Source organism: Eucyclogobius newberryi, unplaced genomic scaffold (assembly GCF_026437365.1).
Source record: "Eucyclogobius newberryi isolate DKJ021-1_F unplaced genomic scaffold, fEucNew1.0.hap1 SCAF_3, whole genome shotgun sequence".
NCBI classification, from domain to species: domain Eukaryota; kingdom Metazoa; phylum Chordata; class Actinopteri; order Gobiiformes; family Gobiidae; genus Eucyclogobius; species Eucyclogobius newberryi.
The window spans coordinates 11,046,081-11,072,823 of NW_027315945.1; the positions used below are offsets into that span (position 1 = coordinate 11,046,081).

At 41.3% G+C, this 26,743-nt stretch overlaps 1 protein-coding gene across 2 annotated transcripts in view; it reads right to left on the minus strand.

The window, feature by feature from the left end:
* bbs9 (Bardet-Biedl syndrome 9) overlaps positions 1–26,743 on the minus strand; it is a 203,721-nt gene that overhangs the window by 81,992 nt on the left and 94,986 nt on the right. For both annotated transcript variants that reach the window (XM_072460825.1, XM_072460824.1), the window contains 2 exons: positions 19,177–19,359; positions 6,612–6,861 (listed from right to left, as the gene is read on the minus strand). In XM_072460825.1, coding sequence (XP_072316926.1) covers positions 6,612–6,861; positions 19,177–19,359 — 433 coding nt within the window. The remainder of the gene's footprint in view (positions 1–6,611; positions 6,862–19,176; positions 19,360–26,743) is intronic.

Sequence of the window (26,743 nt, forward strand, 5' to 3'; positions counted from 1 at the left end):
TCACATGCCAAGGTAGGAACATAAAAGTGTTATACTATTTCAAGACAGTGTAAGCTTAAGTCAAGTACCGTAGTGGTAGTAGTAGATTACTGAAAACGTGCCTGAATTACTTTTTTGGGCAAACCACTAAAAGACCATAAAACTATCTGACATTATGCTCTCCTCTAACTGTATCTTTCCACATTGCATTGTTGTTCTCTTTGAATACATCTGCCATGCTGTCTACCTTAAGGCGTCTGGGAATGTCCGCATCTCCCCTCTGCTGTGCTACATGTGTGTGCGTAGATTAGCCCGTAAGCCCCCTCTAATATTTATCCTGGCCCTCCTTAAAGCCAATCTTGTTCTCTTTGGTGGCGCGGCGCACACATCACTGCTTGTTTGAAATGAGATACGCTCTGCTCTTAATTGGGCAGGTGTTTTTTCTAAGACCGCTCGGCTTTTTTCCCCCCAACACTGTCTTACAATTTCACGGGAATGTATCAACAGCAAGTAAGGAAATAGGCCACCTCTGAAGGAGCTTAGGCTGAAACAGAATCACATGGGTTATACATACAGCCCGCTGCTAACTGCTGACCCCACATGCAATACACTTACATTCTTGGTCCATTGGGTGTAAATAGTACATGCAATTTGTTGTGATTTGTCCACTGCAATGCAATGGGTAATATTTTGTGTTCTCAGTGAATTTAAATTTAAATGTAGTATTTTAAACAGCAAAGTATGGATTTGGGGGGCTAAACAAACTAAAGTTGTGAGTGTGAAGCAACTTCAAAATGAACCGATGTCAGTGAGTATCGGTACATTTGTAAAGAGGATCATCATTCGAGATGAAACAAAAGTACTTTTGAAGAACATATTTCAGTATGAATTAGTCACAGTTCAGAAATAGATAATGTAAAAATCATGAATATAAGCGTACATGCCAGGTGTAATATATAAAATATATGTCATTGATTGGTTACTCTGATGTAAGATAAAAAAAACAAAAACATTCTTTTTTATTTTTCCCCCCAGGGAATTGTAAACTGTAAGTTCTGCCATGTTTTTAAAAGTGCCTATATTTGTAGCTTTATGTAAACTGTCACAAATGTACTTGGTGACAGTGTGATTATTGTTTAGGTCATTTTGTCAAGAATCAGGGCATACTGTAACGCCACAGTGTGGTCCTATCTGGGTTGGTTTTTAGACATCTTGGGCCGCTTTTGGACACCACTTGGAACACTTTTGGACAGCCTTGGTCAGAGGATGAAGCTGGTTTCAGTGTACCTCTGTGTGCACGCGTTGGTGAGTGGAGACACCAGCATTCCTGCTTTATTCTGGGCTGTGGTCTGGAGATGGGGGGTGGCACAGTGCTGCTGCGGTCACCAGCAATTTGACTATGGGCTTTACGCTATTTCAATCCCCCGTACAGGCACACATCTCTGGGCGTGCATTAGACCCATGGGTACGAGTGTTCTGCTGGAATAAGGGTGGTTAAAAGGCTGACAATGTATAAGAGGTTTCTGTTTGATTTATATAACAAATGATTAGTCGAATAAATACTATAAGAATATGTTGATAGATTTTCTTCAATGTGTTGACAAAGGAATTGGCAGCGGGTTATGTACAACATAACACGTCTTCTCTAATGCTTGTTACACATGTTTTGTGTCTGAAACAAAAAATGATATCTATGGATTGAAAATTGTTATTGTGAGGATTTTGGAGAATTTTGATATGTTATGCTATGTATGAATGAAGCAGTAACTTTAAGTTTTATTTTTGTCATCTGCTTTCAATGGTCTGTTAAAGTAGAAATGGAAAAAAGGTATGCACTTTTCATGAACTAATTTTACTATGTGATAAAAGAATATGGCTGATCATTCCTGATTTATTAAGCAGTGTTGTACAGGTAATGACTATATTCCAAACTGGACCTTGGTGTGTTATATTTAGCCTTTTTGGAGGAGAACTCTTCAATTTGGAACACCACAGAGTCAGAACAAAGACAGCTGCAGAGGATTACACACTGCGCCTGACCTCCACTTCCACAAACGGAGCGCACGGACACACACTCGCATCTTCTCCCCTCTCTTTAAATCCAAAATAGACACAGGCCCCAAACCACAGCTACCAATGCAGAAGTGTGGAAAGAACTGCACTACAGCAGGATAGAAGTGTGTGCATGCATAGAGATGGGATGTCCGTGTAAACAAAGTAGTTGTACATCGTAAATACAGGATGTTTTAATGATTGAGGACAGGAAGAGTGAATTTAAAAGATAAACAGGGGTAAACGGAGGTAAGAATGTTAACTAGTGGTTATTAGGGCTGTGCAAGGGATTTTGAAGCCAGGATCATAGATATTGATACAGATACAATTTACTTAGAACGTTCGGTGAACGGCTGTGCAACATTACTTTTTTGGCTTGCATTTTGAAACAGCGAATACATTATTATTAACCAAATTAACAACTTCAGTTTGTTATAAAGTACATTGCATATTAAAAAAACATCTGTCTTGATTCATGTGTCCCTCCCATGTTCATGTGCACCACCAAGTCAACACTACATTGTTTCCTTGTGCCGCTTGAAAACGGCTTGAAGGTCGACAAAATCATAGTGAATGGAAGAACACAATTAAGGGTGCCGCCGTGAATATGCACAGGGCATGAGCCACCTTTGTGTTATAGTCTTAAAAATTGTCTTTAAGTTACTTCTTCTAAGCTGTATTCCATTAAGAGCACCAGACAGCGGCATTACATTGGCTCAGAGTCTTTGATTGAGGAGGAAAAGAGCAAGTCAATTAAGCATACGTGCTGCAACTAAAGACGAGCTGCTACAGATCAAATGAGCCAAAACTGTGCCTAAAATAATGTAATAAATAAAGCACTAGTATCAATGCGATAGCGGTATTGCCAAGACCCTCGCAATACGTCAAGACCCTCAAGATACAATACGTATCCCGATACTTGTATATTCCAATGCAATTCCCTCATTACAATACATATTCCGATAGATTTTTGAAAAAAGGGTCTTTTGTGTAATGTGTAATGTTTTTACACTGGATAAGAAAATTTATGAAATTTCATGTTTATCCACAAAGCACTTATTTATAAATCTATTATGCTCTAATAACTTCATACATCCAACCAACTGATCCAAATAGAAATATATGGAACACATTCTAGTAAAGTATTGCATGTTTCTTGCCAAACAATTGGCCTGATCTGCACATGCTGCAGCAGCATCTTCTGATCAGGTCCACAGCTCCTTCTCACCTGGGCCGAGAGGAGCGTGGCAGAAACAGCATATCAAAAGTGCTATTCCACCTCGTTTAAAGCTTACGGGCCACAAATCTTAAAAGATAAAATAATAAATTAAATTAAATTTAAAAAAAATGTATACTGTGACTCAGGTGTCCGTGACGATATATCGCCATTTTAATATTTTGAACACAACCCTATGCTCTACCAACATCAATTTGGTATCAATACATTGGTATTTTGATAGACAGCACAGTGGCCTTAAGTAGCAAAGAATCAGAAAAAGGAAAGCAAAAATAGTTTAATCTTCCAGCTAGGTAATCCAAACTATGAGGAGAAGGGTCCCCACTGCTCCTGACAGATTGTCCCAATGGCATTGAGGGATGGGTCAAATGCAGAGAACATGCAAGGACTCATATACCTGACTTTTTTGTTCTAGTTCAGGTAAATGTATAGTTATGAGACAAAAATAACTAATAAAAGGCCTTTTTGGTGAATGCTAACAGTATAAGGTAGGGATGCACATTTTTGTCCAATCAAGCATTTAATTTGATGAGAACCATCCCCAAACTACAGTCTGCAACTATCCAAGGCAGTTGTGCTAGGGGATGGATAAGAACCATGAGGATAACACTGCTTGTGACAATCTCAGACAATTGATTATGTCATTGTTCAACATAAGAATAAGAGGGCTAAGTGGGCGGAGCCAACAGTTCAAACTAAAACATGCTTTTTCACAGCTTTTTAAAATGTTCATTGGAATCAGTAAGTGTCAAGAGTCACATTCCACTTTACCAAGTTCATACTGTTGTTGTGTCGTTTGGCAAGACCCTTCATCGGCCTTGCCTCCGTGAATACTGCACATTAGTGAGACGGCAGTACACAAGTAAAGGTGTACGATGTAACTGTTTGTGTGGCGGGTCTGCCATCCGCTTGTCTCCATGGAGAGGTTATCGATTTAACTGGAATGTTACAATGTTTGTGTTTTTATTGCTCAACAATGTCTGGAAAACTTGCATTCTCACAGTAACCAGGCTCACCTCTCCACAGATCTGACCTGTACCGTAGCTTGGTAGATTGATAAACTTTATTGTCTGTCCCAGCAGGAGACAGACGTTCATTATCAAGACACACATAAGTCTGTCTGGTGTTACCTGCTCGTTTCCATGGAGATAGAGGAGGTTATTGCCGTATTCTGGAACCTACCAAGCAAAGCAATAACACCTCCATGTAGACAAGCAGGTGGCGGACCCTCACCAGAAATGTTACAAAGTACATCTTTAAATGAGGCGACAAGCAATAGCGGAAAGACTCAATGTTGATATGCTTCTTAGTGAGAGAGTTTGGTGAATCTGTTTGGCCTTTAAAAACACTGACAGCACAGCCTAAAAGTTAAATTTAACCTACTGTACATTGTTTAGCCTATTTGTGGCCGATAATGTTGGATTTTTGTTAAATCGCAATATTTCCTTTCACAATAATCGCAACTCTAAAATTTGATATTGTGACATCCCATCCACAGGCCCACCACGCTCTGAAGATAGAAGATACGAATGCTATTTTTATTTGTATTTATCTGGATGAGCTCAGTTTTATACATATCCAAGTGGTCAGACTGTGAAGTGTGGAGAGGTGGATTACAACGATATCAGTCAGAGATGGTACCATGCCCTGCAGATTAGTTCACCACAGAGGCATGCCGGTCCTGAGTGACTAATGAAGCTTGTTGTGATCCACACCAAACCACCAGGTGTGAGCCTTTCAGCTGTTCAAAACAGCTGGGTCACATGATGTCACCACGCTGCCCTGGTCATGTGATGTTATGACTGCTGCAATGCTGTTTTACAGGTGTTTGGAAGTTATAAAAAAATAATTGAATTAATACTGTTCTAAATGTAATCTTGATACAGTGCACAAAGACCACACAAATAAATACATACATTTAAAAAAGGACTGATGTTCATACTACCAACATAATTTTACTTTGTTTTCACAGTTTTTTTGTTTTTAGACAACAGGGCAAAACCACAGTTTCCTCTATTAATGGTTGTTGACTCTCATAGAATCACATAAAATATTCTAAATAAATTTTTATCAGAGAAGAAAACATATTCTGTGTCTAAACAAATACATGTTTAGGTCCACACTGGTGCAATTAATTATACTGAAGAAAACAATAAACCTTTAGACATTTTTACGATATTTGAAAGGCATTGTACAGAAAAACCTGAACAGAATTACAGAGCAGTGGTGCAACATTTTGGATTGCGGCTTTTACTTTACCAGTTAAAACTTAAAACAGTACACATAAAGTCAATTTGTATTTCACAATTCCATAAACCCAGCGGACAGGGGCTGATGTTGAGCTGAAAATAGCATCTTGAGGACAGACGGCTGGAGTGCGGGGAGCAGAGAGGTGTAAAGGCACACTGTAATTGATGATCTTGTCAGTGAGACTCCTGTAAAGTCCAGCCAGAAGTAAATGAGCCGGAGAGAGTGTGTGAGCGCGTGTCAACTGTAAACGTACATCGAGTTTTACAAGTCTGTTTTTGTGCATCACAGTTTTGTCCTGGCGGTGGGCGTTACTGTCAAACGTCTGTCCGCTTGAAAAGGCATCTCTGTGTGCTTTAAACGCCATGCTGTGAATGAGCCTCATGTATTTCACAGCCCAAGCTGAAAATCTTCACCAGGGGACGAGGATACGCGCGAGAAGATGGCGGTCAGAGAGGAGCCTTGTTGAACAGGGAAATGCTGATTTATACTACGTATTTCAACTTTGTTTTACTTTTAGTGAACTCTTGAATTATTCATTTGAAAATGATGTGCTGCCTGATAAACCAGCGGTGATTCCTGATTCTGAGATGGTACATGTCCTCCCTGGTCTCTCCCCCAATTCATGCTACACTGTCCGGTCAAATATCTTTAAAAGAATACAGTAGGTAAATTACATAAACCCGCATTTACCACTTTTAAAGCCTGCTGAATGTTTTAGTGATAAACTATCCAGTTGGTAGTTCAGTTTTTCAGTTTACAATGAACAAAATGTAAAAAAAAGGATCTAAAACAACTCAATAATAGAAAGCTGTTCAAGAAATAATGTTTTGTCATCTGCTGCCTGTTCATAATGGCATTTCATCGTAGCAAGCAGTTTATTTAAATGTATGGGCTTTTATTGCTGCATGTGCATCCTGGTGCAGTATGTCACTCCCGGAAGGCTCTATATATGACTTCAATTTAAAATAGTTCAGTTCTACAGGTTGCACTAACTGGATTAAAGGACGGGTCAAATGCAGAGAACAAATTTCCTTATGGGGACAATATAGTGTGCCTTAACCCAAGCGCTGTCCAACTCAGTGCAGTCACTTACCGGGAGCTGCCAGGTTCTGTATCTGGGCGGGCAGCTGCACATTGGCCTCGGAGCACAGGGACAGTCGGCCTCCTTTCCCAATGCGGTCGCACAGCAGAGTGATGTGCTTCTTCAGACGCACAGTGTCTTTGGGCAGCTCCAGCACGGGTCCACCGGTCTGGGCCAGAGAGATGGCTTGGTCTTTGGGGCTTCGAGACAGACAGGTTCTCAACAGGTGGGTCACGGCAGCGTCGCAGCTCTCCTCCCAACCCTAAAATCATACAAACAAGAACATTTGAATAATATACAAAACATTAGTGATTGACAATAGACTTGTTTAGTATTTTCAATACAATTTCTGTCAAATGTACTATATCGCTATATCGCGGTTCACTTTTCGGGTCTCGCTTCGCGGATTTTCATCATGCATTGTGTTCTGCATTCTGATTGGCTAAACAGTCTCTCCGCGTCTTCTCTACCTGTGTGTCAATAACGTTAAGGATTAATATGTACACGTACGTAAAACCGCTTGCCAAATTGAATTTTGCGAGGCCGGTGAGAGCGCGCGTGAGCTGCGGGAGAGGCCGGTGAGAGCGGAGCGGCGCGTGTGAGCTGCGGGACACGCCGGTGAGAGCGGCGCGTGTGAGCTGCGGGACACGCCGGTGAGAGCGGCGCGTGTGAGCTGCGGGACACGCCGGTGACAGCACGCGTGTGAGCTGCGGGACACGCCGGTGAGAGCAGTGCGTGTGAGCGGCGGGAGAGAGCGGTGAGAGTACAGTACAAACGTTTATACAGTACTTTTATTTGTTAAACAAATGCTTGGGCCTGTAAAAAGGTTTTGTTCCTTGCTTTCAATGTTTTATGGAGTATTTCATTGTATAATAACTGTAAAATAATAAAGGTTTCTACTTCGCGGATTTCGACTCCCGCGGGTTCTTCTTGGAACGTAACCCCCGCGATAAACGAGGGATTGAATTCAAGTACTCTAGGTAGTGACCTTAATGGTGCTCTATGTAACTTTTCTGTCAGTGGAGTTGTTATTGCTTTGCCTGGAATATTCCACATGACATCAGAAGAAAATCACTTATGTAAAATACATATAACAACAAAGTATGGATCCCAGATGGTAGTAAACACATTAGGGCAAAAAACAACAAAGAAATATATATTAAAACAAAAGATGGAATTTAATTATAGACATGGAAAAGATGCAGAAACAGTATAATACAATGAAGAAGTTGACCTTAGAATTTGTGGATGCTTTTATGAGCCTCTTGACATTTATTAAAGCGTAACAAAATAAAACACATGGAATCAATGAGAGGGAGGAATACAGTCATATACAGCAGTCATAAATGCCAGACTGGTGAAAAGCATGTTTTGTACTGTTCTCTCTGTCGCCGTAGAAACCTGGATACAACTCTTATCTGTGCATTACATCTCGCACACAAGTACACACCTGAATAGTTTAGCTATAGACCCCTGACTCCGGATCAATAAACATGCACATTTTATTAGTCCAAATATTACAAATGCCCAAGATCTTGTGTAGGCTTGCGTGTCAAAGGAGGATTACGTGTGTTAACTTAATACCGACATGTGCCCCAAAACACGAAGAGGGTACAGCACTTAAACCAGCATTCTCTCTTACTCTTTTTAGTTATCGCAAACTCATTTATTTTAATATATATTTTGTGTGACATGTAAAAACATAACATAACATTCTGAATAGTACTGCCATTGCGATTAGATTTGCAATATTTGTGTATAAAGTAGGATTCTGCTGTCATAGTGCACATTGTAAACAACTCAAGGACCATTAACATTAAGAGTAGAATTAAAAATAAACTCAATTTAAGAACATGTACGTAGCGGTCTAAATTACAGGAAGAACAAGATTTTTGTATAAAAGACAGGGTATTTTGTTCTTTGTAGAGGATATTCTATCATCTAAATAATTGCATTCTTTGTGATGATGATTGTACCAACTCAAATTGCGATTTGATTGCGATAGATTGTGTGGCCCTAACTCCTAAATGTTGATTTCATGTCACTGTACTAATGTGATTTGTTGTCTGAATTAATCTGAATGAAGCAAGGACTTAATACAGTAAGTCCGAAAGTAAAATAATGTATTATATGTTTTATTATATTTACTTTTAACTGGACACAATCTCAACTTTAACTTAACTCGACCTCAGAATTTTTTTTTTTGTCATCATCACTCTCAATTTGAATGTATTCTATTTGAGATGTCAGCCCTTTTTTCTCTTTTTTTTTACAGCCTAAAGCTAGCCACAACCAATTAACACAGATTTATTACCAAAGCAGTAAACTACTGTAGTCTGTGGCTGACTGATCTCTAGGGGGCGGGGTTATCAGACAGGGTGTGTAGTGGGGGGGGGCATGATGACAGGTAACCCTCCATTTTTTCGTCTGCCCCCGGCCTGTCGCCACACTGATAGGCCCCAAATGAGCCATAATGACAGGTAATCAAGCCTGTAATGACGATGACAGAGGGGCCCGAAAGAGAAAGACACGAGGATGTAGAAGGTCAAGGAGATGGGATGATGACAGAGGCTAAGGCACATATTACAGACGGGGGCGATCCCAGATAAGGATGCACCCAAATGAGAGGAAGAGAGGGAGGAGGAGTGCTGCGATGTAGGTGACCCATTCTTGCTACAATACATCACCAGGTTATCAAAAACACGGGACAAAAGAGGGCCAGGACGTAACAGCAGGCTGATGGTGGAAAGTTGGCACGGGTCAGGGCTGACACATAGGTTCCACATGCTGAGGAGGAAAATGAAACGTCCTTTAAAAAAAAGAAAAAATAGCTGGGTGCGTTTATTCAACTGAACAAGGAGAAAGGAAGCATAGAGAGGCGGACTGACACAGATTTGGACACAGGCCAGAGAGATAAATTAGAAGCAAATTCCCACTAATGTAGTAATGGGGAGAAGTTTGGGTTTGGAATCAAAAGAGGACTTTGTGTGAACATTTCAAGATTTAACTGCAGTTCAGACGGATGAACAATCATTATGGCTGAAGACACAAAACTATGTCAATTAATTGAAACGGCTATCAAATTCTATGGTTTAGATTAAAAGACCTCATCATCTAATGCAGTGGTTCTCAACCTGGGGGTCGGAAACCAAAATTATTTCAGGGGGTCATCAGATGATGTGGGGAATATTGAAAATGTGTGCAGTCTTAAAGGCGCAGGACTTGCTAGAGAACTATAGCTCATTTTAAACTTCCAGCGGTCCACATGTATTGCTCACTTTCCTACTGCAGTTCCAGCATCCTTGAGTTTAGAAGCACTTTTCACGACTCTGAGCCCAGAATGCGTTTTTCTGTCCCGGGTAAAGCAAACAAACGTATTAGCATGGTAACGGCACACTTCCTACTTTACAGTGAATAAAATGTTCTATAATTAGATGCAGAGAAAGTGCCGTGCTTTAATTTTCACCCAAATAAGATGCTTTTACAATATATACAATATGCACTGGGGCAAAACAGTTTTTACTTTACTACATGCAAAAAATCTGGTACATAAAATAGTGTTGCTGCTTTTCACGTTTCAAAACTATAAAACTCTTAAATAGGTCCTTCAAATGCAAAGTTAAATGTAGATTCCTGTTGGCTACCCTACAAAATTACTTTATCTAGGCTTATGCCCTGAAAATAAAATCAATCAAAATAAATAAGGCGACTTTATCAGTTTGCGGGAAGTCGTAAAGTAGAAAAAGGTTGAGAACCACTGACCGAATGTATCATAGCCGCTCCAGGCAAAGAAGCACAATCTCTACTTTGGTATCCTGTTCTTCTGATTTGGTGTCCATCTTTATTTACATGATACAAAAACAGCATTATTTTGGTTGCGTTTTGAAAGATTAAATTTGAGTAAAACTGATATACTAAAAATATATTTGAAGGAGCAGGAACATTGGTGCTGGAGGATCTGCCACATGCTGGTCTCCATCATGTTTTTGCTTAACCTCAAATGTTCCACAATATGTGCATTAAGCTGTTCACTCTATGGAGAAAAGCATGTGACATCACCAGTATACAATGCATTTGAGTAATAACAACATGTGTAATTGAATAAATACAAAATGTATACGTTTAATGCTATAGTGTGGAACATTTCAAAGCAGAAACATGTCAAGGGAGACAAGCGGGTAGCAAACAGTCCCACCAGAAAAGTGACATAATAATAATCATAAGCATACAATTGTGAGAAACTAGTTTGGTCCCAGTACAGAACCTTGAAGGACTCACACAAAAAAAGAGAAGAAAGTGTTTAGACAGTTACCCATCTGTCCTGAGAATCAGAACTGGGAAAGTCATTTGAAACTAGAGTTATGGGCTCAGTGACAGCCCCAGTGTCACAGGGATAAAGCATCGTCCTGTCAAAATCTGAAACCTTTTACAAAAGCTGTTTTTTCTCTCCCCCCCTTTTTTTAAACAGTGCACATTGTATAGTGGATCAACTTGTCAGATCTAAAAGTGGAATGAAGGAAACAGAAGATGAGTTTAAAAAATGCATGCAAGGAAAGTAGGAGCAGACGCCGAGTGCAAAGAGGTGTTCTAGTTGGCTGCACCTAAATGAGATGTTTTGTTAGATACTAGACAAAAATTCCTCTGCCTCCTTTGTTATGGGTCTACTACACTCTGTAGTTAACTCTGGCAACATTGTTTATTCTGACTTGAAATAAAAAACAGGTATTTTAGTATTACATTTTTTCTTTCATGTGATAATACTTCAATTACACAATTTGAAGCAAACGCTTGTGCAATGCTTTTCTAATGTATTTTCATCCAAACATGTTGACTACACTGTTGGCGCTTAGCGTCACAACCGATGATAAACAGAAAAACTTAATTGCCATTTGTATGACAATTATGTCACTTTAATTTCTAATTAACAGCCCTCTTGTATTTCCTCCTGTGAATACAGAATGTACATTCATTCCTGGTAGTTCACTTCACTCGAACTGTCCAAAGGCACACAATTATAGCTGAAGGTAAGCAAAGGAGGAACTCATGAAACTGCGGAGAACAGTCGTCTTACCCGGAGATCGTCACGTTATCCCGTCGCAATACTGACCTAACCTAATACTGATGTGCAATTCTGTCATATGTGCAATTGCTGTTGGAATTCATGTGCAATCCATGTGCTGTCGTGACACATATTCATGTGCAATTACTGTCGGGATCACATGCAATGGTATTTATGTATTTATTTGTCTATGGGAGTTTTTTATTTATTTATAGGAGATCTTCTACTGAAAGTGTTTTTCAGACTTCCTATAAGTGATCTGTTCTTCTGTATCTACCTCTGTATCTACCTGCGTTGCACCAATGAAATTTCCCCATGTGGGACAATAAAGGATTATCTTATCTTATCTTAAATCAGTAGTTTATAAAGCCATTATATTCTAGCAGATAAAGTTCTAATTTCAGAAGTTAAAAAAGCATGCATAAATTGTACAACTGAAACAAGAAATATAGCCGCAAGCGGCAATGATCGGCCCTCGCCACGCCGCCGCCACACCGCCGCCACGCCGCAAGAGGAGGGGGCGCTAACGCGCCCCAATTGTCCTTTTATCACGCCTACTGCTGAATCTGTGACGCTGTCACATCTTCTCCCCTTTGTTTTACCATCAAAAAGCAATTTTATTTTGAATTCTTGGCAAAATGTGCGGCTTTGCCGCACAGACACCGTGACTCTTTGAATGAAAATGTGGATAACTTTTGATGGTCCTGAAGATGAGTCTCACCAAATTTCAGGTTAATAGGGCTGACGCCCTGGGAGGAGTTTGTGAAAGTCTAAAGTGTAAACATGTTCTGGCCCCATTGGAATAACATGGGAGGTTTCGGTCATCGTTACGGCAACGCCATAACAATTATGACATGGGTCTCATTGACTTTTTTGATGGGGATGCTAAAATTGAGTTGTGTGTCAAATTTCATATAATTTCGCAAAACTAAACATTTAACCTCCATATAAAATCTGTAGGGGGCGCTGTGGCGCCAAATGAATTTATTTCACTTCAAGTAGGTTTAGGGCAAAGAGTTTAACAACTGATTCTAATTTGACGCAATTCGGACTTTATCCGCGCAAACGGCAGAAATTTTAAATATGGGAGATTTCTGAAATTCTAGCTACAGTTTGCGGCTTCGCCGCACAGAGACCGTGAGAGGTATCAATGTAATTTGGATAACTTTTGATGTCCCACTCCTCAGTAGCATTTTCACCAAATTTCAGCTTTTTAGGGCCAACGCCCTGGGAGGAGTTCGTAAAAGTAGGACGTTTGGAAAAACTCCGAAGTCATGTTTAGCCATTTTTGAAGCAATATGGCCGACATTTGGTTGGGCGGACGGCGTTGCCGTAATAATATTTTTTACTTCTCTTGTCACCATCTACCTCTGCGCCAAATTTCATGATTCTACGATCAGATTTTTTTTGGGTCATTTCCCATCTCTCAATGCATTTTTGGTACATTTGGGGGCGCTGACGCGCCAATTTTTTTTATTTTAGAAAAGGGAAATAGCCAGAATGTAGAGAGGCACGATTTTTAGAGGTGTGAACATTTTTGTGACTTTTCGTCAATGTTCACTGGGTGAAAAATAGGGGGGTTGGTCCCGAGAAGAAGAAGAAGAAGAAGAAGAAGAAGAAGAAGAAGAAGAAGAAGAAGAAGAAGAAGAAGAAGAAGAAGAAGAATATTCCGATGCGAAAACAATGTTTCCCATTTTTCAAATATCATAAACTATACATTTTCGGAAAGCGCTCGCGCTTTCCTACCTCATGGTGTGGGTCCCTGGTCACTGACGGGTACTTTCGTTAATTTTGAGTGGGCTCCGCCCACTTTGTGTTTCTGGCCCTCTATACAGTAATAATGTTCAATTTTTGCATTACATGCTTATATGCACGGAACATGCAAGAGATGGGGAACGTATTCGTGAGCTACTTAGCGCAAATGAGTGCTTTATATGGGGTCGCGGTCATCATCTCAATGTAAAGTGCTCGTTTAGTGCGCACTTTTGCACGGGCTTCGCCCGTTTACAACGGTAATGTTCCATTTTCCTACTACTAATTAGTATGCACGGGGCGTGCATGAGTGAAGGAGTGCGTTAGTGAGTGTTTGGAAGTGGGCGAGCGCTTCGCGCTCGATTTCGTGCGCACTACGTGCGCACTTTCGCAGCCGTGCTTCGCACGGCCTTACAAGATTAATAGGCCTCTCGCCAGCTTGTGGCGCTCGGGCCTAATAACCATACTAGCATTAAGTGGTATTGATGGTATAAGTGTTACCAATGTCTATTTGTAAAGTCATCCCTTTAATAGCAGGCTGTTCTTCTCCAGTGGAAACAACCCCATCTCCTAATGCACCACAAATCTTCCTAAATCCTGGCTTAACAGTGAAATTCCACAAGGTGTTAGTACACTTGTATTACATGCTAGTCCCCGTTTATCCTACCTCCTCTTCATCACAAAGCTATAAAACTAATAGCTAAGCTCTATTTCTGACAGTAGGCTGCGAGATACTTTACTGTTGCCTGAAAATAGCCTATTAGTCCATCTGTAAATACCTTGAACATGACCCTGATTAGTGCTAATTCACACTATGCTATTAATCGAATTCAAAAGAACAAGCACACTTATTTGCGCATGTACAGAAGTGTCCCCCCGGTCTCATAAATGACCCTCTCGGCTATTTGGGCACTGTACGGTCATACAACGCTGCAAATAGCCTGTGGTGATGAGAAGGTGGTTGGGGTCTGGGGGTTTGATACGGGGGCATGGAAAAACACACAGGCAGGTAGACAGGGAGGGTCTCGGTGGGGTGAGAAATCAGTGGTGTTTTTTTTTTTACGGCAGCAAATGGATGGACTCTGTCAACACCGGTGTTTATCCAGAGCTCATAGTCGTACAGTATGTGAGTCAGAGGGCCGCTTCCAGGGCTGTATGTCATCCCCCCTTAAAGCCGTGCTGACCTTGGTCCGATGGGGGACATGGGAAAGAGGGCCAGGACACAGGGCAAGTCAGGGGTCCAAATGTATTTATGTAACATTTCCACAAACTTAAGAGTGATGGGGCAGCAATGTTTAAGGACTAGGGATTTAGCAATGTTCCCTTTCAGATGTGCATAATAAAGAATCAAATTTAACAGAATTTTTAGCATTGGGGTGACACTGGTGGAGTGGGTTAATTGTTTGCCCACTAACCAGAAAGTAGTCAGTTCTATGTCCCACCTACACTGTTCACTCCAGTCTCTGTGGCTGGTTGTGATCGCAAGGGCATTAAAGGTACACGGTGTAACTTTTGCCATTTGCTTGTATCTATGGAGATGTCATTTATTTGCCTGAAATGTTCCAATGGCATTAAACTTATTTCTATTGAGACAAAAAGTCGGACCCCATCAGGCCATATAACAAATCACATCTGTAGAGAGGCCACCCCACATGTTCATTAAGGTATTTCATTTGCAGTAAAACACATGTAATTCAACAAAAGTATGATAGACAAGTTTAATGCTATATTGTGAAGCCCCACACTTACATTCAAGGCAACATTTTGACACTGCAATATGTGTTAGTACCACAACCAAAATATTATAGTATTTGGAGAGCCAAATACAATGCATTAAAGTCATTATTTATTTATACAACAGGGCAGCCAAGAAGAAGAAGAAAAGGCCAAAGTAAGGATGAACAGAAACACATTTTGGTGTATATAGTATTGCTTTGATCCTTCTTCCAACAGCAAAAACACACACATATCCAAATACCTAATACAACATTAAAATATAAACTTGAACATTTTTGACATTTTTGTGTATATTGAACATACATACCCATCGGAAAGGGTTTAACCATATTTTTCATCAGTTTGGCTGAAGACACAAACTGTTAGAGAACATTATTGCTACAATTATAAACACGCTGTCGGAAGAGTTGACAGACGAGTGTGGGGTCTCCTCCGGTGGGACCAGACCACTTCACGTATTTAGGTAGTTTTAGTGAGTATGTGTTTAACCAGTGCTCTGTTTACTGAGCAGCTGCAGATGGATGGACACATGCTGGACAGTAAGACACTGGCCACATTATTAGACACACCTGTTCAAATGCAAATGTATAATTTACAAACAGAATGGTAGAAACTATTTGGCTTGGTATGTTTAATCCAATCTTCTCCAGAACTGCATTTCTACTTTAAAAACATGGCCTGGAAACAGTGAAGGCTCATTTGAACACAGATACCGTATGAGTTTAAAAAATGTTTTATATTGAGTAATTTTCTACTAAATTACTAATTAACTCTGTACAAACACAGAAGTACAAAGTTGTTGTTTTTATGAAACCTGATTTAGGCAGGGCTACTATACAACAGTGATGTCTTTTGACCGGGTAACCGGGATTGAGGTGGGTGGAGAGCGAGGCGGGGAGAGAGAGGATTCAAAGGAACGATGCAAACTCCCAGTTCATTTGAAATGTCTTAGGCTAATTCATTTGATAAAATGCATTAATGCTCAGGTGCAGATCCTACATTTTAGTCCCGATTTAGAGTCAAAACTGTAGTCCATATTACACTGGATTTCAATATGCAATATTTTAAGATAAGATGATCCTTTAATGTCCACACATGGGGAAATTTTGGTGTTACAACGCAGTAGATACAGGGGGAAAGGACAGACAACTTATAGGAAGTTTAAAAAACACTCTTAATAGAAGAACTCTTATAAACAAAAACAAAAACTCTTATTAACAAAACTCCTGTAAACAGGTCCTCTCATATCTTAAAGGTGCCATAACATGTTTTTTTTTCACGTTTCGTAGTCTATCCTAAGTGTATAATTGATAATAATAAGGGTTGTGCAACACCCTTAACATAATAGTTAAGAAATATCACCCAGACCTTGGACCCCCTCACCAACCCGGAAATGCAAACGGCTTGGTTTGATATTCGCCCCCACCCTTGCGAAGAGCGATCTGGCTCCCCCGCCCAACCCGTGGCGTAGTCTCAGAGCGCGTGTGTGCCCCGCCCACCCGATGGTGACACGTGCTTGCCCTTATGACGCGGTCTTGACCCACCGCCCGTCAGTTTGGAGATTCGAGGAAAAGAGATAGTCTGTAATATAGCTAAACACTGCGGGAATCAATCAAAAAAACACTCTGGGTACATATATGAAGCACAAATAGCAATGTAAGAAGGTTAAAAGCTCTGAAAAGTCGATTTTGCATGTTATGGGACCTTTAATAGGGAATGGAGGGAAGAAAATAAAAATAAAGATACAATAAAATAATAATAATAAATATAGCCGCAAGCGGCAACGATCGGCCCTCGCGACGCCGCGGCCACGCCGCAAGAGGGGGCGCTAACGCGCCCCAATTGTCCTTTTATTACATCTACTGCTGATTCTGTGACGCTGTCACATCTTCCATCCTTTGTTTCACCATTCAAAAAGCAATTTTATTTAGAATTCTTGGCAAAATGTGTGGCTTTGTCGCACAGAGACCGTGACTCTTTGGATAAAAATGTGTATAACTTTTACCCCTGAAGCTGAGTCTCACCAAATTTCAGGTTAATAGGGCTAACGCCCTAGGAGGAGTTCGTGAAAGTATAAAGTATAAGCATGTTCTGGCAATTTCCCCAATGGAATAACATGGGCGGTTTCGGTCATTGTTGACAAAGCCGTAACAATTATGACATGGGTCTCGTTGACTTTTTTGATGGGGATGCCAAAATTGAGATGTGTGTCAAATTTCATATAATTTCGCAAAACTAAACATTTAACCTCCATATAAAATCTGTTGGGGGCGCTGTGGCGCCAAATTAATTTGTTTCACTTCAAGTAGGTTTAAGGCAAAGAGTTTAATAACTGATTCTAATTTGACGCAATTCGGACTTTATCTGCGCAAACGGCAGAAATTTTAAATTTGGGAGATTTCTGAAATTCTAGCTACAGTTTGCGGCTTCGCCGCACAGAGACCGTGACAGGTATCAATGTAATTTGGATAACTTTTGATGTCCCACTCCTCAGTACCATTTTTACCAAATTTCAGCTTTTTAGGGCCAACGCCCTGAGAGGAGTTCGAAAAAGTACGACGTTTGAAAAAACTCCCGAGTCATGCTTAGCCATTTTTGAACCAATATGGCCGACATTTGGTTGGGCGGACGGCGTTGCCGTAATAATAATTTTACTTCTCTTGTCACCATCTACCTCTGCGCCAAATTTTATGATTCTACGATCAGATATCTTTTGGGTCATTTCCTATCTCTCAATGCATTTGGGGGCGCTGACGGGCCAATTTTTTTAATTTTAGAAAAGGGAGATAGCCAGAATGTAGAGAAGCACGATTTTTAGAGGTGTGCAAATTTGTTTGACTTTTCGTCAATGTTCACTGGGTGAAAAATAGGGGGGTTGGTCCCGAGAAGAAAGAAAGAAGAAAGAAGAATAATATTCCAATGCGAAAACAATGTTTCCCATTTTTCAAATATCATAAACTATACATTTTCGGAAAGCGCTCGCGCTTTCCTACCTCATGGTGTGGGTCCCTGGTCACTGACGGGTACTTTCGTTAATTTTGAGTGGGCTCCGCCCACTTTGTGTTTTTGGCCCTCTATACAGTAATAATGTTCAATTTTTGCATTACATGCTTATATGCACGGAACATGCAAGAGATGGGGAACGTATTCGTGAGCTACTTAGCGCAAATGAGTGCTTTATATGGGGTCGCGGTCATCATCTCAATGTAAAGTGCTCGTTTAGTGCGCACTTTTGCACGGGCTTCGCCCGTTTACAACGGTAATGTTCCATTTTCCTACTACTAATTAGTATGCACGGGGCGTGAATGAGTGAAGGAGTGCGTTAGTGAGTGTTTGGAAGTGGGCGAGCGCTTCGCGCTCGATTTCGTGCGCACTACGTGCGCACTTTCGCAGCCGTGCTTCGCACGGCCTTACGAGATTAATAGGCCTCTCGCCAGCTTGTGGCGCTCGGGCCTAATAATGGTAAAGTAAACACTCTTATTTACATCAGTTGTATGCACATGAACAAAATGTCAATGAGTACATTTTGTGAGTATATTGACAAAGCAGCACTTTGTGACAAAATCAGACTACAACACGCTGTCTCCATCTAATAAAGTATTTTAGAGACAGCTAACAGAAGTAAGAACAGTAGGTAACGCTAGGATGGCAGTCCACCCCTGTTTCACTTTGTAATACTGTATGCCATACACAGTTATACATACACTCCAAAAAATCATCCATGTGAATATTGCCCATGTGTACAAGGGTTTTGTGAGAACAAGGAACTAGTTAGATACATACTTCTTCCTTTTGCTTTTTGAAAATTGACAAAAGTAGCTTTATTGTGTGCAGTGGTCACGTTGTATTCCTCAGCAAGTCAATGCCAGAGAAAATAGTGGACACCGCTCCATGTTTTTGATGCAGCATAATCGGCATAATCTTATCATATAAGTAACTTATAACTCTTGCATATAATAACTTCATAGAAGACAGATGTATTTGCAAGTGTATCTTGGCCTTTTCTTGTATGTGCCTGTATGGACATACCAGCTGTTGAGTGTCCTGCAGCAGAGGCAGCAGTGTGGCCTCGAGCAGGGCCGTCTGGTCGGGGGGAAGGCCCTGCCACAGAGACAGTAGCAGGACCAGGAGGTGAGTGCCACTCCTCAGTTGCGCAAAGGCCTGGTCCAACTGAGCCTGGTTCTCCTCTGCAGCCTCGGCCAACGACATCATCTGCAGGAATGAGACAAGAGAAGATGGTTTCACAAATGTCTTAAGGTCCTCTGATTGGTAATAAAATTGCTTATTTGAGAAACTTGGTCCTTATGTTCTGGAATGTTATATTGTATCTCAAAATGTCAGACTCTTCCAAAAAAACAATGGAGCAATTGGAGACATTTTATTGCCATAATATGAATTCTGTCATCTGGACACAGTGAATAGGTTTCAGAACTCATCCAAGTAGCTTTTTGAATTGTGATGCAACTTTTGTGCTGACGGAGCCCATGCATTTGCTGCCGTATTGCAATGGACTAACTAATAAGGGATACTCCATTCAGACAGCCATTTAAACCAGCTCTTTACCAGAGCTGTGTCATAACTGAAAAAGTTCTTTGGATGATGTAGAAACATGTTCATTTTTTTGCTGTAATGAAGTCTAAAATGTACAATCTTTCACATTACAAACCCCTGTAAATAAAACGGCAGGTTTGAGAAATTGTTGTTGTGCCACCCAACCAGCGCACTTTTTGGAACTCTTTAATTAGTTTATTTCCTTCATAGTTTTATATTACAGTGAAAATGATGGTCATTATTACTGCAAATGGTCTGTTAGGTTCCCAACCACAACAGACGAGGGGGCTTACAGCTGAACAACAATGAGAAAGAACTCAGCCTAAACTATCGGGGTACACTGTGACCTCAAACATGTACAATATTCTGATAAGTTTCGACATCTGTGGTCAGTTGCAAAATTTTAGATCAATATAATGAAGTAGACTAACATTTAAAACAACTTTTGGCTGAATGTGGACAGTGTAGTTATGATTACACGGCTTTCCAGCTCACCGACTGCACAGGGCCGTGGAGTGGCACAAACACAAGCTGAATGGCGGCTTTGAAATGACACTGGCTCGGGCCCTTCATGGTTTGGTTAAGCACTCAGAGGATAAATGAATGAATGCATGGATGAGGTGCGGTCTAGGGTGGATGAACTTTGACCTTGGGGCAGGGGTCAATCCCACCGTCCCTCCATCATTACGATCCGAGAGTGAAGATGAGTGGGCCGCCACGAACGAGTGGTGACAGAACAAGACAGATGCAAGCAAGGACGACAAGAAAGGACAAGTCGGAGTCGGAGAGGCAGGGAAACGGGAGCCGGGGAGGAGGAGGAGAAGGAGCAGGAGGTGAAAGCAGATCTGCGGCTAATGGAGCTGTGTGTGTGTTGGCAAATGAGTGGTCGCGCCAACCACTCGCTTGTTTGACAAATGGATAGGTCGAGGCTATCTGATACTGCTAAAACAAAGATGGAGGGCTCGAAGTAAAGTGCGTGAGAGAGAGTTTGAGGTAATTGCCAAAGTAAGCCTTTTTGATTTGTGAAATGCTAGACTGTCACATTGTGTAGGTACCGCAGAAGAGGAGCAGACTGTGGTGATGGAGTCCGGTCCGAGCCTAAATCCAGAACGCACACTTTGACTTTTGATTGGATATGAAAACAGAAAAGTCCAAGTCCTAGCTTTCATTCAGTTCTATGGTCATCTACAGTACAATGTCACTCACACATAATACATTATACTCAAATATGTCCAAGTCTTTAATTAGATTTTTTTTTTCAAAGGTTGGGAAATGCTTAGCAATGTAATATGAGTAGATTTCCCATAAAAAGTGATTATCTAACTATTAACACTTCATACCTCAAATTCTCAACTGAAAATATTTTGCTCGGATAATCATTGACGTTGAGCCAAAAAAAGACTAGTTCTTTCAAACTTGCAAAACATCCAAGGCCAGTGTTTCCCACAGGTTTCAGAGTCTATGGGGGAATGAAGCTACAGCCTCCCACCGCAAGGGGGTACAAGGATTTTTAGTTTACATTGGTATTATTCTTAAACTGAGATCTTTCACAATAACACCAATTTAATTGCCAATACCAATACAAAATAAATCAAAAATGTGCCTTTGAGTGGCATGAATCAATACAGTATCTGCTATGTATGTTAGTCACAACTAGAACAGAACTGGAAGCCAGAGGACTGCTAGATTTGATGTTGGTTGTGCCAGTGAGTGATTAAGAGGGACTGGGGCCCCTCCCACAGAACATGTTGGAATATTCTACTGCAGTTTTGAAAAATTTCTACTGGTTTCCTGGCTGGCTGGCTGACCTTTCCAACACCTCATTGCATGCATGCATTTATTGCGTTTTTTATTAGAATATTTTACTGTTATTGTTCTTTTTTTTTTATGTCATCATGGCCAAAGCCTATTGCAGGGACTGCAGATTGAAGTTATCTCTGAGAGCAATAGTCTGCTACAAAACTTCAATGCTGTCTTTGATTAATGCTCTTAAATATTAAATACATTCAAATAAAACTAACATGTGACTTCCTTCACATTAGCAGTACATCTATTCTGATCCTCAATTAACATCTATAACTCCCAGTTGTTAGATCACTTGTTTTTCAGTCGTGTGCTTTATTAAGGAGCTCCAGACATTGCAGAAAGATTGAAATAGAGCCAATGTCACATTCAAGAACACTAAATACTTAATGAACAGGTGGATCATGTTTTTTTAAAGATTTTCTGGCCAACAGGTTTTATCAGACAGGATAGATGAGTGAGGAATGGGGGAGGAGAGATGAGTGAGGAATGGGGCATGAGAGAGAAGGCAGTAAATTACCGGGGTTCAAACTCTTGACACTGCGGCCGGCTGCACTTGGAGCCTGGCATACATGTGCTGTGCCTTAACCACTCAGCCACTGGGCAGCAGACACATTTCTTATATTCTTTTTACTTCTAGCATCTTTGGGTCAACAGAAACATAATTTCATTTGATTAATGAAGTTGTGGCTCCAGATAACTACACTCACTTAAAATTAGCACATTTTAGTGCCATAATTACTCACAATACACACTTACTTTCATTTATAACTAGTGGATATCTCACAGTCGAAAATCAACTGCATCTCAGTTTATTAAGGAAACTAAAGCCCATATTTCTGGGGACTGGGATGAGAGAAATAGAGGAAAGTGTGCAACAGCGCGGTGATGTGAGGCAGGTAGAACATCAGAAACGGACGCGGCTGGAATCGGGAGGAAGTGAGCTTTCACAATGAACTACACGTACATGTAGTTGTCTCCAAACTCTGACAACAGCATTGCTCAGACCAAGGCCAGACAGATTCTGACCAGACAGTAGTTTATATGCAAATCATTTGCTTGAAACTTTAATGTAATGCCATTCCTTTCCTACTTCTTTGTATACTGTGGTCTAGTTACCTTCCAATGCTGCCTTTCGGTTGACCTTAATGCACTCCTTCTTAAAGTTGAAGGCTGCTTTTGTTAGCCTGCGTCCCTGCTGTGTGCAAAGAATAAAACCCAGACATTATTCCCCATAAGTCAAAAGGTTGTGACCCCGTGAGCCTTTTCCTGCAGGTTGTTTGAGGTTAGCGCCAGTTCAGTCACCGTTCTCCACCAATCCCCTGCCATCTTGACTCTTTTATTTTGTATTTTCATCTCCTTGGTTCGCATAGGTTTATGACTTCCTATACCTTTCCCCCTCCCTTGTATAAATGCATACACAGCGATTAGCTTTGGTCCCCATATGTCCGTGTAGCGTTGGTGTTCTGTCGGGGTGTGCGGACTAAATGTGGCTTTGTGTTTCTCAGCTGGCATCAATCAGAGGGTGCGTGGAGCTGAGCTGCTGCCAACAATGGAGCCCTTGACTGGACCGGGCTCTTTTATCAATACGCACACTCACTCGCAGAAGGCTGCATGGGGATGGTGTGTGTGTGAAGTTCAGAAGTAAGGGTCTGTGAAGTGTGGTGGATGGAGCGCACAGGGATATCAAGAATTCATGTTCGGGGGGAAATGTGGTTTCCAGTGAGTTTCATGAGGCAAATATTGACTACCGTATTGCTATACATCTGGGGACGTTTCATTGCTTCCTTTTCTTGGGTATTGAAAGAGGGGCTATTGTCCAGTGTAATAAAATAGTTAAGTAAAGTAATCTTGAACCATAAACATTGAAATCAAATAACCCGGGGTGGATCTAGTATTCTCCCAGCTGGTCTCGAGATTCTCCTGTTTTTAACGGTGTTCACTATTATATGGAGATAAAATGTTAAACCAAATCAAGTTGCTAAATATAAGGTAGAAGATGCTTCATTAAAAGGGTGTGGTAAACTCTTAAAGCCTGATAGGCCCTCATTTTTTCTAATTATGACAAGTCAAATTGCAGTTGGTGAAGAAAATTTGAGAAATAAAAAAGTCAAAAATGACAGGAAGTAGTGCTGAGGTTGACAACATAATACCTCAACCTATATCATCAAAAAGCGACATTCCATCGAAAATGTGCACGCAACTTACACCTTTTATGAAAGTTTAAACGGCCATCATGTGTAATTATTTGTCAAGTATCTGGTTGTTAGGTAACAGTTGTGGAATTACCTCTACCTATGTCATATTCCCTCGCCATGTCAAACCAGGAAGTGACATTATAAACCATGTCCAAAATTGCCAAATTAGAGAAAAACAAGCAAAATGTTTGATGTCATCATAATCCCTTTGTTTTACTGAAAAGTGTAGTCTAATGTGTTATACGGACTCTTTGCTGATTCAGGGCTCCATAGGGTTTGGCCTGTACGTGCAGTGGTTCAGGTCAGGTCCAGCAGAGTTAAGGCCAGTTCATACCGCTGCGTCAAAGCGTCCAGTTTACAATCAAAGTCAATGTGGACACACATCTTGGGCGTCCAGCGTTTTTGTGGCGCGTTTTGAGCATTCCTGCTGCGCAAATCATACGTTTTGAGCGTCGGACGCGACGTGCCAGGGGCGTTTGAGCTTTGGACGCGTGTCGGCCGCAATCAGAGATTATGCTCTAGTGACATGCCTATGCACGACCCGGAAGAAGCCCCAAAGCAAACCCCGCAACATTAAGAAAAAAAATCCTCAAGATGCAGCTCTTGAAGCAAATGATGATATTCACTAAACTCTCATCGCTGAGAGTTCATGTCTGAAAGGTCTGCGAGTCCAAGACAAGCCCCGGAGACCATTGCCTCCGTTTTTGGACTTTGTGAAGTAAATACACCAAAGCCACTTTCTCAACTGGCATCGCACCAGAACAGAATCACAGGGAAACTACTCCTCCACTGCGCATGTGCGCTGGATGTGCGTCTGCTGGTGAGTTTATTTTTTGATGCGGCGCGTACAGGACGCCTCGGACGCGCATCCAAGGCGTCTGCCTTCAAATGTACAGACGTCCAACTCTGGCATCTGCCGCGAATTTGGACGCAGTGATGTGAACTCGGCTTCAGACTGGATTTTTTGGGGGCCCAATCTACTGTATACTCTCTTCCTTCCTGATTTAAAGATTTTGTGAGGATCTGCCCAGTTCCAAAAGATACCAACAAAGACTTAAAGGCGCAATGGACGATTTTTCGGCGATTTGAGAACGCAGGCGGAAGTGTGCATGCGCACTCCCCCGTGTGGACTGATACAACACACACGTGCGTTTGTTTATCAGCGCGACAGAGCGCATCGCATCTCTCGTCTCCCGTAGATTTCCGTCTTCTTCTGAGTCAGCTCGAACTGTCTTTCTCCGTCTTCATTTTGTCCCGTACACTGAGGGAACTATTATGATAGATCCATGCGCTTAGGCACGCGGAAACGTGGGGACGAACCACACCCGGCTGCAGGTGAGCGGTAGGTGCGTTTTTTGATTGATACGTGGCAGGACTAATCGGCAGTCCACGCCACGAGGAAATAAGACTCAGATTTGGGCCAAAAAAATCGTCCATTCAACCTTTAATGTTGGCTGACCAAGCATTGAAGTAACACCCATTTTATTCTCCTGACTACCTCCTGAGAAAGTGTTGTGCCATGGTGCCTTTTTGCCAAACACGCTCAATGTGGCTTGGAGAATATCCGCGTTAGCTGCTGTCATATTACAAAAAAAATTGCATTTTAACTATATTAATTTTAGCTGCCCCCCCATTTTCATCAAATACTATAGAATGTAGTGACGTCATTAGAAACCCAGCAATTGAGTGGTTTGATGTAGGTGGAAAAAAGTGAGAAGGAGAATTACTGGACTATACACGAATGAACAAAACAACATCAGATATGCTTTGATGACTATACAGTAAGGAATACTTGCTTTATCTTGGCAACTCTTGGTGTCAGCGGAACCACCTCCTCATCAACGCGGGGAAGACCAAGGAGATGGTGGTGGATTTCCGCAGACGCCACCCCACTGCCCCCTCACCAGTGAACATCCAGGGACGGGACATTGAGAGAGTGACTCATACAAGAACCTGGGTGTTCATCTGAACCACAAACTGGACTGGACTCATAACACAGACGCACTGTACAGGAAGAGCCAGAGTCGGCTCTACCTCCTGAGGAGACTCAGGTCTTTTGGAGTGACAGGGCCACTCCTGAAGACCTTCTACGACTCTGTGGTGGCATCAGCCCTCCTGTATGGTGTGGCCTGCTGGAGCAGCAGCATCACAGAGAGGGAGAGGAGGAAGCTGGACAGAGTCATCAAGAAGTCCAGCTCCGTCCTGGGCTGTGCTCTGGACTCGGTGCAGGAGGTGGGGGACAGGAGGGTCCTGGCTAGATTCACATCTATGCTGGACCATGAGTGTCGCCCCCTGCAGGACACTCTCTCCGCTCTGGAGAGCAGCTTCAGTGAGAGACTGATCCACCCTCGATGTGTGAAGGAAAGGTTCCGTAGGTCTTTCCTTCCTGCTGCTGTCAGACTTTATAACAAAAACTGTTAGTACTGAACACTCGCAATACTGACCTAACCTAATACTGATGTGCAATTCTGTCATATGTGCAATTGCTGTTGGAATTCATGTGCAATTCATGTGCAATTACTGTGAAATTCATGTGCAATCTATGTGCTGTCGTGACACATATTCATGTGCAATTACTGTGAAATTCATGTGCAATCTATGTGCTGTCGTGACACATATTCATGTGCAATTACTGTCGTGATCACATGCAATGGTATTTATGTATTTATTTATTTATTTGTCTATGGGAGTTTTTATTTATTTATAGGAGATCTTCTACTGAAAGTGTTTTTCAGACTTCCTATAAGTGATCTGTTCTTCTGTATCTACCTCTGTATCTACCTGCGTTGCACCAATGAAATTTCCCCATGTGGGACAATAAAGGAATATCTTATCTTATCTTAACTCACAAAAGTATATATTTTGTCATTTATATCTTTGGCTCCAAAATGACATGCATTTCCGGTGTAATGAAAATACTCAATAAACCTATAAATATTTCCGTAAACTCGGTTTTTAAAGCTTGATGTAATCTGGTGGTAAGAAATGTTTTTGCCAACCCTCTGATTACTGATGAATTCCATCTGCTTATAGAAGTCCTCAAT